This window comes from Strix aluco, chromosome 1, assembly GCF_031877795.1.
Source record: "Strix aluco isolate bStrAlu1 chromosome 1, bStrAlu1.hap1, whole genome shotgun sequence".
Lineage (NCBI taxonomy): Eukaryota > Metazoa > Chordata > Aves > Strigiformes > Strigidae > Strix > Strix aluco.
This window is the reverse complement of record NC_133931.1, coordinates 90,999,490-91,012,096: the sequence shown is the minus strand read 5'-3', so window position 1 is coordinate 91,012,096 and position 12,607 is coordinate 90,999,490. Positions and strand designations below refer to the sequence as shown.

The 12,607-nt window shown below is 41.7% G+C and overlaps 1 protein-coding gene across 3 annotated transcripts in view; it reads right to left on the bottom strand.

Annotated features, from left to right (window-relative positions):
* The window catches only part of CDH20 (cadherin 20), a 294,444-nt gene that overhangs the window by 27,040 nt on the left and 254,797 nt on the right, over positions 1 to 12,607 (bottom strand). For all 3 annotated transcript variants that reach the window (XM_074826600.1, XM_074826591.1, XM_074826581.1), the window contains 3 exons: positions 10,073 to 10,440; positions 3,357 to 3,651; positions 1,563 to 1,682 (listed from right to left, as the gene is read on the bottom strand). In XM_074826600.1, the coding sequence (XP_074682701.1) occupies positions 1,563 to 1,682; positions 3,357 to 3,651; positions 10,073 to 10,315 (658 nt within the window). In that variant the 5' untranslated portion in view covers positions 10,316 to 10,440. The remainder of the gene's footprint in view (positions 1 to 1,562; positions 1,683 to 3,356; positions 3,652 to 10,072; positions 10,441 to 12,607) is intronic.

Here is a 12,607-nt window from a genome sequence, read left to right as displayed (position 1 = left end):
CAGATGGTTTCTTGGGAAGTGGGTGACTCAGGGGTCTTTGCCTGCTCTGCCTGAGGGCATTTAAATCCATGTTTTTTACCTTCTAGGGGAATATGATTATGGACATGCTGTAAAAGTATTCTGGAAAAAGGGAGGAGGAGGCTTTCAGCTTTCCTTTGAAGTTGTACCTTCGCATATACATTTGTTCAGCACCTGTGTGGCCAGTGACAGAACAGGAACAGAAGCGCACTTCTGGAACCAAGACGTTGTGTCCGGAAGTGAAGGATAAGGGCCACACATGCTTCTAGCAGAGGAGTGTATTGAAATGGGTTGCCCGCTATGGGGTGCTTTAATCACTACCCATCAGTATAAAGGAGCTGGTGATCGTTTACGCTCTAGCTCTGTTTTAGAAGAATGTGAGAGCTGCAATTGCATTTTGTGGGTTACCAAATCCTGCAGGTGGGTTTGCACTGGGGAAGCCGTTTAGAGTCCTGTGCCTGTGATGGGGGAACGGCTTCTGGCTCACAACTGCGCTTAGCCTAAATGGGTGCCCTGTTGCCCACTTGTAAAGGATGACGCAGCTCTGGACATGTCCAGAGATGCAGGTCTAAGTGACTGGGAAATTAGTAAGTGGAGAAAAAGACCTTTTCTGGGTTAAGTACCAGTCAAGTACATGATTTTGGACTTAAGGGCCTATCTTCTAAGTTGCACTCTAGCAGTTAAATCTGTCCTGGATCTGACCCTGAATATTGCTGCTTTGCTTTCTTAGAAATCATTTATTACTTAGCAGATCTATGATTATGCCCTTATTTGTCTGTGGTCAATAACCTGATTACAAAATTAACATTACTGTTTTATTTATATTGTAAAGACCTAAAGAAATAACATGCCACATACAAGTTTGTCTTTGGCTAGAGCACCTACTCCATAAACTGCTAACTTTCAGAAGTAGATTATGCAGTGTTTTCTCTATTTTGTCCCCTAGGGCTCAGCAGTGGCTATCGTCTCATGAGTTTCTGACCTTAGCACTACAGATGCCCTTCAGAAACTGTGAAAACCTGTCAGATTCCTCTTTTGAATATAAACCTTGGATATACACAGAAAAAGAGAGCGAGAAAGAAAGCAAAACAGAGAGGGTGTCCTATAGATAGATTTAAGGTTATTAACAGAACACCCTTAGGTAAAACTACTCCAGATAAGTGCATCCTTTAGCTTGCACTTTCCAGTCCTGGTTGGTTCATAGATTGCTTTTTTTCCACTAACCCTTGTCACCAACTAGATCTGCTGAAGACTTTGTTGCAATAATAGAAGTCAACAAAAATATTTACAGCATCAAACCCACCCACTTCCTGAGCTGCCGAATATGGTCATTCAGATGAATATATCATTGCAGAAGCATGTCCTTCTTCTGGAGCTTGTCACCACAGTCTTGCTTTAACCCTCACACGGTGCTGCTCTATCTTGGCTCCAAGCCACAGAAATACATTTCTCTGACCACAGTCATGATGTACTGCCTTTTCTTCCTGCTTGAAACTTTTTCTTTCAGTTTTCACACTGCCTCATTCCCTGATGAAATAACATACCTGTCCGAGAGTCCACAGAGAAATACGGTTGTCCTTGGAGAATACTGTACACTACTCTTGCGCTGTTCCCATAGGTTGGGTCATCAGCATCTGTTGCTGTCACCTGGATAACAGAGGTGCCTGACAAAAAAACCCATCAGGTAAGACCTTGTGGGATAAAGAGCTGGCATAAAAAGTACACAGTTCAAAACAAACTGAAATGCCTAACAAGAGCTTTCCCACACCAAACTTCTTTATTTGATGTTTATAGTGCTTTTACTTATTGCTCATACTTGTATCTCATTAGTACTAAAGGAATTAATAGGCATAAATTCATCATGCATCAAGATATAACTCTATGGCCCACAGCTACAGAATTGCTGAGCTACCAGTACTTCGTTAGGGTTTGCAGAGAACTGGTAGTTATATACCGCTTGCTTCTTTTCCCCTTTTCTTGATTTTAAGTATTATTTAAAGGCAGCTCAAATAAGATCTATAGCTATGCTGACATAAATCATGAACTGCTGTAGTGTGCCCATGGATGCTGTATGTTGACTATGGGACAGAAATTGTACACAAATAGTGAGCATGAAGGGATGTATCTCTGAGATAATCTCTCTGTGAGACTGCAGTTTACATTGCATGGCCTAGAGATTATACCCTCCTGAATTGCCTTCTGGAGCCCCCACGGATGCACATATATTTCTTTTCTTCAATTGGTTTTCAAGGTCTGCTTCCTCTGAAGCTAATAATGGCTTGCAGGTGATGTAATTTATCAAGAACAAGGAGAAGATAAGACATAACTTTTTCAAATATATGTGTTTTGACTCCTTAAAATGTCAGACAATGCCTTTATGAATGTATCTAGCCTTCCACATAATGTTTTGTGTTAGAAACAAATCCAGTGTTACTAGATACGCCCTGGAAAATAAATATGAATTCAAGCTAGCCACTACCATTAAGAAATATTATTTCTGAACAGAACGTTTGTATTTGATGCTTGTCTCTAGCTTTATGTCAACATAATATTGAAGAATGGGCAGTTGAAGCATATCTGTAACTTCAGGACATGAGATTTATATGGTATTATTATCTCTGTAATGACGTCACAGAGCCAAAAAGCAATAAGCAGCTCCAAAAGAAAGAAAAAAGTCCAGAAAAACAGTATTTTGTGTGACTCTTGGATTTGTTATATGGAAATGGTTTCTCCTGACTTGTGTAAGTAGGAAGGCCGCTGTTTGTCTTCTGAATGGCAATAACAGGACTGTCTTTGACATGATCCCATTTTCTAAAAGTGGAGAGCAAACAATATCAGAATCTTGGGATCCACTGAACTGTGTTTAGTGCAGTTTACAGGGATTAGGAGCAAAGCTGCTAATAATTACTGTCATGTCTCCGTATTTTCAAGTACAGTATTTCAGCTCTTAGTATGAACTAGAATAGGTTTCTAAAAATGTGTTATCTTCTGGATGGTAATGGTTGTCTAATGGTCATTACAATTGCTACCATCTGATAGCAGGGGAGAAGGGGCACTACGTTACTGCAAATTGACTGAGGATGGCATGTTCAAATTACATCTTTTTTCAGCTCTCCCGCTTCCCGTGGCATGGTTTCTTTCAGAGGGGCCCAGCTGACAGTGGTGTGAAGCCTGCTAACCCTCCTTTGTGGCATTTAGGCATCCCAGGGGGAGCTCTCCTGTCCTGCAGCTCCTGCACAAGGGCAAAAGCTGAGTCCAAGGAGTCAGGGCATTTATGTTTTGGTGACCATCTCTGATTTGCTTATAGAGGGGAAGAGATTCCACAAAATCTGTCTTACCCACAGGCGACATTTCTGGAACAGAGGCTACGTAAGGCCCATCCAGGAACTTGGGTTCATTGTCATTGATGTCTTGGATTTTGATGATGAACTCTGACTCTGGTTCCATCGGCCGGCCCGTTCGCCTGTCCAGAGCCTGCGCTCTGAGGGTGTACTGCGACCTTTCTTCCCGGTCCAGTCGCTGAATGGCATGAATGTCCCCTGTCGTATCATCAATTGTAAACACAATGCCAGCTCCCTCTCCTGAGAGAATGTATTTGATCGAACCATCTCCCCTGTCCATGTCAGAGTGGAGCTGCAGAAAGGAACAGGATTCAATTAGACCACGAGCTGGGCAAGCAGCTGCTGAGAAACACTAAGCACGTGAGCATCCTGAGCATTTTGGTCTCACTGTTGGGACTCGCAAGCTGGTTTTAATGAACTTGTTTTGCTGAAAGAGGCAAATACTCAGTAAAGTCTGTATCACAGAGTTGCAATTAAAACCCCTCTCCTGTCTTTCCATTTCTGCATCCACAGCTGTGCCAGAAGAAAAGGCAGAGACACCCAAACAGGAACAGGCTCTGTGTCTTTTTGAAATCTCACTCAACACAATAATTATTTTTTGCCTGGTTGCAATGGCCATTGAGAAGGACTTACTGCCAGGCTTGGGATAAGGTGAGGTCAGCAAAGCTGCAGACCGTGCTTGCTCACATGGCTTAAGAGGAGTCAGATATTCCAGGGGTAGCATAATGTTGGGGCAGATAAGGCAAACCTTTTTGGGATCAAGGAGAAAGCAGGATGGGAGAGCTACTCAGTAACTGTCATGATTCAGAATATTTTTTTTTTTCCCATGAAAATGTTAGCAATAAAAATGAGGCTGGATCCTTAAATCTTCAGGAAAGAATTATTATCAAACAGTAGGTAAGGTAAGCAGCGAGGAACATTTGATTGCGTCCATGGCAGGCTATAGAGAAGAGAGGCATCCCAGATTTTCTAGGGAATTAGCAAATGGATTTATTGCATGACTGCTAATTAGTTCTGAGCAGCCACAGATAGCTGTGAATGCAACAGAACAGAAGAAAAGTAAATGCAGTGCTAATTATCATCTAAACCAGAAACAAATCATCCTGGGGACTACCATTCTGTTAAACACCTGGTTCCCATGAAATACTGGAATGACTATCAAAAGACAAACAAATCACTTAATTTCACTCACACTGTGAAGATGTTTAACAGCCATGCTTTTGAGGAATAGAGTATAAAGACCAATGGCCAGAGATGATATTGGTTCAGTCCCAAAAGCCAGGAAAGCAATAGACTTGAGGTGCAATAATCAAAATGGGATTTTCAGGAATGGTTCAGGTGTGAATGCTGTTTTCCAGTGTGATTATCATTTTGAGAGATGAATAAAGAAGAGATAAATAATAATAAAAAAAAGTGGTCAAAGTGGGCTGGATTCAGTTAAGCACATTTTAAAATGCATACATGAGCTAATTATCTCAAGAAATATGGTCAGAATTAAGTGTGTGTTTAATGCTTTCGTGAGCTCAAAGGACATATGGGAATAATTGTGGAGGATGAGACCAAACACAGGTAAATATTTGTACTGGAGAGAATAATCTTGGAATAATAAACTGAATATATGAACACAGGATCAGTAGGATTTGAAGTAAGAATCCAAATAGAAATGGATAATTTGTGTGGAAAAGTAGAAGTCAAACTTGATGCATGTGATTACAGGCTATTCTCTCAAGAAAGAAAGAAGAAGTCTCATCTCTAAGGTATTTAAAAACACCCTGAAAACTATGGACAAATTGGCTTATCTGACCTAAGCATTTCTAATGCCAGTGGAACAGCTCTTTGGCTGTTTTAGGGCATTGGTGCCCTTGACTTGGGAGCTGAAAGACTGTTTGGAAGATGCTCATTCTCTGGAGGTTATTTACCTTACTAGCCTCTCAGAGTGCAGCACATGACCGACACAAAACTTGGGCCTACTGATTTTAGGGTAAGACTGATTTCAGCTGAGGTGGGATCTGTATGGATCTCTATGGTATGTCCCACCCTGCAGACAGGTCTGTATGTAGGTGGGCCATCGACTCTTAGTGACTGCTGGGACACCAAGTGGCAGGAGCAGCAGCACTGCAAGTGGCTGCAAGAGCTGAAGGTACAGTTTTTGACAACTGCCGTGTCAGGTCATTGATATTTCATTTCATCGCTTTGCCACTGGTCTCTGCAGTGGCTACCGCATCTGAGAGACATTAGTCTTTTGGAGAAATGCTGGCAGCTCTCAGGTGATGTATCAGCTAAATGGAGGAAGAACAAGCCCAGAAAAAATTGGCAGTGGCAAACAGTTAAATTTAGATGACTGCCATGTGTATTAATTCACATGCAGGCGCCAGGACTGCAAACTGGCATATCTTCAGGAAACACCATCTTGTGATTAATTTAAAAAAAGACAGTGGCTGTCATTATTTACCCTAAACACCCATAACTCAGAGATTATCAGTGTAAGAGCTAGTAAACAGGATGCTTCCGGAAGGAGGACATTATTATAGCTTTTTGAATTGATTCAGAACCACTAAGCTACATCTTGGGCATTTGTTTGAGTGCATCAGTACTGTCAGTGAGAGAATGCAACTGCTGAGACATATACAGATGTTAGACCTGATGGAAGAAAATGTGGTTTGGAACATCAACAAGTCCTCTTTAAATAAGAAAAAGAAAGAAGAAGTCAAAGTTGAAGTCAAAGTCAAAGAAAAGGCAAAAGCAAAGAAAAATTAAAAAGAAACAGAAAAAGGGAGAAAATGAAAAGGAAAAGACAAAACAAAACAAAACAAACAAAGAAGAAAGCATCTTTTAAAATAGCAGATGGTGTTTGGAAAAGTTCAAAAGACTTAGAAGATAAGGAATCAAACTCATGGGTTAAACTACACCACCTGTCCAAAGCCCTATTTGGAATGAATGCAGTTGTGTAGGAAGCAAACTAGGAATGTACATGGCACGCTAATAAGAATTTGGGAGTACAAGAGGATCTCTGTCTAAACTGATTTGTTAAAAACGTTGGGTTTCAACCAAGGCTAGGCAGTAAGAAATGCTAGCATCACTTTTACAGCTTCTCATATAACCTACTCTTTCTAGACAAAGCAAAAAAGAGCATAAAAGACATAACTGCCAGACTGCAATAAATCTGAAAGAATTTGGTGTCTGAAGGGACTGAAGCTCACACCACTGATCACACCAAACCCAATATCAGGATGCTGCAGTTTGGGGTATATGTAGAAGTCACTGTGTTGGAAAGGTGATCCAGTTTTAAGTTGGCTGTTTTATAGGTGGTGCAATAAATTGTGCTGCCGTGTGGCTGACACAGAAGTAGGAGTAATTAATTTATACTTTCTCCTCCACATTAAGGAATGAACTATGGGAGAAATAAAGCTGATAACTCCTGAGCAATTATTAACTGTGTCAACCTGGGTTGCTTCTTTTGATGAGGATAGTGCAAAAGACCAAGGAGGCTACACCTGCATCTGAAAGACACATTTCCCAGCAAAGGGCACATGTAAGAGAGTGGTGCTGCCAAGGACAGCTCAGGGGAGGACTTGAGCAGGTCCGCTAACCGGGCTGTGACTCCATCCTTGACATGCTCTCCCTTCTCTACCCCCAAGGAGGTAGCACCTGCAGGGCATTTTTGTGAGGATGCGTGACTGAGTTTGGTTGATCTGCAGTGATAGTCTGTAGAAAGGATGCATTTTATTCACTCATTCAGCTCCTGTGGTTCAAATGCCTCTTTCCTTTGAAACAGGGTTAGTGAGTCTCTGACACAGCAAAGGGGTGAAGTCTGTCCCCAGTTCAATTACTGATGAAGTTTAGGCCGCTGGATGAATGTGGAAAATAGCTGCTGTAGCAAATGTGGGGGCTTTGTTTCCCTAGTTCATCCTATTAGCCAATAATGGCTATCTCTAGGAAAGTTGAAGGCTCGTATTTATCAGTGACAGGACCAGGAACCCTCTGAAGCTAAAAGACTTTAAATTAGGATCATGAGCACTGGAGAAAAGCAAAAATTGTACTGACTTCACCTCAGGAAGTTTCATTTCTCTGTCCAGAAGATATTTTGCATCTTGCCTTATAGTTATGTAGGAAAGTACATTTTTAATAGCAGCCTTGAAAATCATATTAGGCAAGTCTGGACCTATGGTTCAAGTCAAGGTGGTTTTTGGGTTGCTCCAGTCATACACAGCTAGCCAGAAACAGCTGTACAAGAGCATCAGAAGAGCTCCTCTCTTATGGGAGTATGAAGTAAATACAACTGGATCTACGCTGTGCACTTTCTCCTTCTGCATGGCCTTGAAGAGAGCAGATGGATAAAAGCAAGGCCTGGCTAGCAGGATGTTTCAGGGTGTTGTGGGTGGTATCAGTTAGAAGAGGCTCCGCCCGGCCAGGCGTGGGACCCAGGGGCTGTTTGGAGGCCTGGTGCTAGCAGCCTGGGAGTCCTTCGGCACCTCCACCCCACTCTGCACAAGCCCTTCCAGAGCTATTTCTGAGTCAGTCTGGAGTGATTTGGGCTTAAAAACTTCTGGCCTGCCAGAACAATTAATTCAGCCCACAGTCTATTCCCTGCTGACCCCTTTCCTAAGGATCCCTAAGACACAGGCAACGTGAATGTGGTGGGGCCATGAATCATGGTGGGCTGCAGCTTCTTCCAAGAGCCTATGCCTTTGGCTGTATGAGATGAGAAGTCTTTCCCTCACAGCAGCCTTCACTGCGTTCATCCCACTGCTTGGCTGGCTGCTCTGCACCTAGTTCAGGGATGGAAGACGAAATGTTTGACCTGCAAAGGCCCATTTTAACAGCAGAAGTCCCTGGTGTCTGGTCTACACAGACCAGTGCAGAGTTAGGAGGCCTTCAGAGATATTCAGCCATGTCAGCTCAGCAGAGCGTGGGACTAATTGGCCCTGTTAACCGTGGGGAGCTAATCAGCCCTTGTGCACCCCTATACTAACACAGCCATGGTGTAGGCGGTCCTGGAGAGAGCTCACTCACGGCAGCTTGAGCCTTTGTGTGGTGGACACAGACATGAAGAGTCGTCTCTGCTTCCCCCATTTAGCAGAGCTGAGCAGCAGCAAGCTCAACAGCACTGCTGTCTGTGCCAAGTTTTTGTGCTCCTGATGACACAATCAAGTCTAAAACGAAGATGAGTCGGGTTCTTCCGGTACTTGTTTTAGCTAAAATTCAGCTCACAGTGCAAGTCTGGAGTCATTTCAGATGAAACTGAGTATGTTAAATAATATGTCTGGCCCTTGTTCCAAAGCTGGGAATTGCATGAAAACAAATATTAATTTCTTTAATCAATAGAGATATCAAGAACTGAAAAGCTAGGTACAGAGATGAATGAAGACTAATGAGGTCTCATTTGGCAGCAGTCACTAGTTATGCCATTGCTGTGGGAGGAAGGCAAGCACATCTTGCTGTCAGTCACACAGGGATAAATCAGGAGGAGGTCTTTAAAAGCCCATGGATTCATTTTGATTTATACTGGTGTGACTGAGGACACTGTTTAGCTCTATGGGGTTGTAGAACGATAAATACAAGTCCAAAATGTGGTTATGTGATTTTTTTTTTTTTTCTGCAGATGGATAGTTTGGAAGGAAAGAAGGAGCTTTGATCATGTAAACACAAGCAATGAAATCTGTAGGAATTGTTTTCTGACATCCTTTCTTAGTTCTTAATTTTTCATATCTACCTATACGTCATCTGCACTCATCATAGCAGTATCTGATATTCTAGGCATGTAAAATCTTAATTGTATTGTTCAAACACTTAAGCACATTAACTCTGCCCCTCCCCACTTCTTCCAGATTTATCACCTTGGTGTAGACTAGAAGCAAACTTGATGCTGACCATAACCCTTTGAATAACAGGGTCAGTACTTTAAACAACTCAGTCTTTAAAAACAGTCAGAAAACAGAAAAGGAGGATGGTTATAGTGAGGCAGATTGTGATGGCAGACATCACTGGTCTGATTTACCTCAGCTTCTTCCTCAAGGAGCTACAGAAAAGTGAATGCAAAATACCAGCAAGTGGATGGGGTGAACTTAGGGATCCATTTTGCACATATCTGTACTGATGTGTGGGTTCTTGGGGTATAAGGGATCCCAAAGAAGGACCTTCTTGGATGGATTTAATGAGCTGTCCCTGTGCCCTTCTAAATCTGAAAGAACTTCTCTGTAGTCCACAGAATTAACCTGCGGTCAAGCTGTGGTAATCAGGAAGATACTCTGACCCTAGAGATTTACAGAAAACAAGAATTGAAATGTCGGTTTTCAAGAGAAAATGACTATTTAATTTGATCGTGAATTTCAGCTTCCAGCTGACTTGATCACAGACAGAAGCATGATCACAAACCCTTTCTTTCCTAATCCTCATATGTCAATATAACCTTGCTTTGCCTTGGCATTGTAGGAGTCCCTGGAAATATCACTGCAGATTTTCTAACACTACCTCAATTACAGATGATGATTGATGCAGCAGATCTCTTTGAAACAGGCAAATATATTGACAGCCCCTTGAAACAGAAATTCTTCTCAAATGAAGGTGACACTGGTCAAAAGCTCTTGGGAGCAGAAGTGAAATGAATATGGATAAATTCACTGCCAGAAAGAAGGTAAAGGCACTTAGGGAAACAGTCCACAGATACACAGATGTATACACTCTGCCAGATAACCTCCTGGTGCGGGTCTTACCTTCCCAACGTAGAGAGGGTCAGTTCCAGTGTACTCCTCCAGAACAAAGAACTGGTTCCACACCCAGCTCCGCTTCATACGCTGATGCAGCTTGTCTGACAGGTTGTCTTCTTGCCCTTCAGTGAGGGACCTGGCACTTCCTGACAGCACAGTTGTAGTAAGGTCCATCAGTCCCAAAAAATACAAGGAGACTCCAAGTCCAAGCAAGTTCTTTGCATTGCTCATTCTACCTGAAGTCCACATCCGTATACTAGGGCTGACTTAAAAGTCAAAACACAGTATCTTATGTCCCTTGAGAAGAAAGTAGGTCCCGTGTGTAGTCCTTTGAAATGTCCAAGAAAGATCCTGGTTCTGAGAATGGCAGTCTCCTGTAAAATTAAAGGAAATTTATAGAAGGATATTTTCTCCCCAAAGTAAAAGAGTTTCCTCAATAGGCAAATATGCTATAAAATATTTAACTTCTATATAAAAACATAATATCAGAATGCACACCTTCTGAAATTAGGAATACTATTACCATATAAACTGCAGAACTGAAGCTTTAGACACAAGAATTGTCAGGGTTTAGTCAATAAGTAAGAGTTCTCTACGTTGCTAACTTGGCTGTAGTGTTGCTTCATGGTAATGATTGGCCTAAGTTAAGTGCATACTTTTTAGAAATATTTATGACCAGAAATCCTTAGAGAATATTTGAAAACAGTTCACTCTGGAAAATTATAATAGCTGGTGAACACTTTTTGGCAACTGTCTTTCTCTTTCTTTTTGGAAACTATGTCATTGACATTACAGGCACGTGCATGCACACATGTCCACATAAATACAGATATTACTGCTGTATTGCAAACCTTGAATATAATTTCTAGCAGATCCAGGTTATTTCTAGTTTTAATTATTTTTTCAACCTCCCTGTTGCTTGAATTCAGGTTTTACACTCTGCTGCCTCCTCTCTGAGGAGCTGATTGCTGCTACAAATGCAACATTTCTAGAATTTGAATGGTCAGTTAATCATTTTATAACCCACAAAAGGTTTCACAGTGCTGATGGTCACATGTTATTGTGCGATATGTCCAAGCAAGTCAGGCTAACACATTTTTTCCTCCAAAAGCCTGAAAGACCTGTTTAGGCAGAGGAATGCTGACCTCTATCAAAGGACACTTTCTCATCAGTCTAGGATCTTTTGTTGTCATGAAGTCACTCTAGTTGGTGACCTCACTCCAGGCTACGGATCTTAGCAAACCTTTCCTTCACCATTTCGCTGAGTTTAATGATGTGGTGCTGCACTTACCCTGTCAAAACACTCCATACATCCTCTGTGGGCCTAGTATTTTTGCTGTTCTTTTTAAGAGCTCTTCTTTCTCTTTTCAGGACAAAGAGACTCATTAGAAAAGGTGTATGAGGCTCTAAGGCTTAAGGAAGTAGGTCACACTTCATTTTACTGCTGTTCTATACTTAAGTCTTTAGGCTTAATTAATTGTTTTATCCTGTGGAAATAAAATGTAGAAGGAGATGTCTGTCATATTTCTAAGTGAAATATTTGAAAGATTTCAAAATCATAAAAAATATTTTAAAGATTTGCATGATAATATTTTGAAGTGAAGACTGAGACAATGCAATGTTTTCAACAGAGAAGAGAGTGTTCGAAAATTCCTCAGCATCCAACTGGTACAACTGGAGGACTGGGTACCATTTAAAAATCCACAGAAACAGAAATTCAGAACTGAATCCAAAAGTTGGCTGAAATCTGAAAAAGGTGGCTTAATTCTGGAATAGATGTCCGGTAGAGGAGAAGTAAAGACAAAATAACAATCTATTTTAGACTAATTTCTACACAAAATAATGTTTCCAAGCATAAAGCCCAGAAGGAATATGACCACACAGTGCTGTTAGTCTATACAGTTGTGAAGTGTAACAAATAACCAACAGGTCCTTTACCTTGAAAAGTTTACAACCTAATGCTCAACAGATACAACAAAGAAGGGTCAAACTGTAAGCACAAAACATGTTAAACCTCTTCTAAGCAGACCAATGTACAGAACTGCTGATTGTTTAGATGTTTGCTACGTAATGTGCTAGGGCTTACTGTCTGCAAAGCCAAAGAATGAGGGTTTATCAAAGTGGTACAAGCCCAGAAGGACCACAGTAATCTCTGTGTGTCTTCATGTAGAAGCTGGCAGCTGTTTGTGAGAGACAGGGACAAGGCTCAGCTTGCTGGATACCCACAGTCAAAGGAATTCAAGAGCTGTGTGTGCAGTGCTTGCCTCTCTCTATCCTGTGAGTCCTTAGCTCCCAGTAGCCAATATACATTTACACTGGGGAAAGGAGGCTGAAGTCCTCTTCACAGAATGGGTACCGAATCACAGAACTGTCTAGGTTGGAAAGGACCTTGAAGATCATCTAGTCCAACTGTTAACCTAACACTGACAGTTCTCAACTACACCATATCCCTCAGCGCTATGTCAACCCAACTCTTAAACACCTCTAGGGATGGGGACTTTACCACCTCCCTGGGCAGCCCATTCCAATGCCTAACAACCC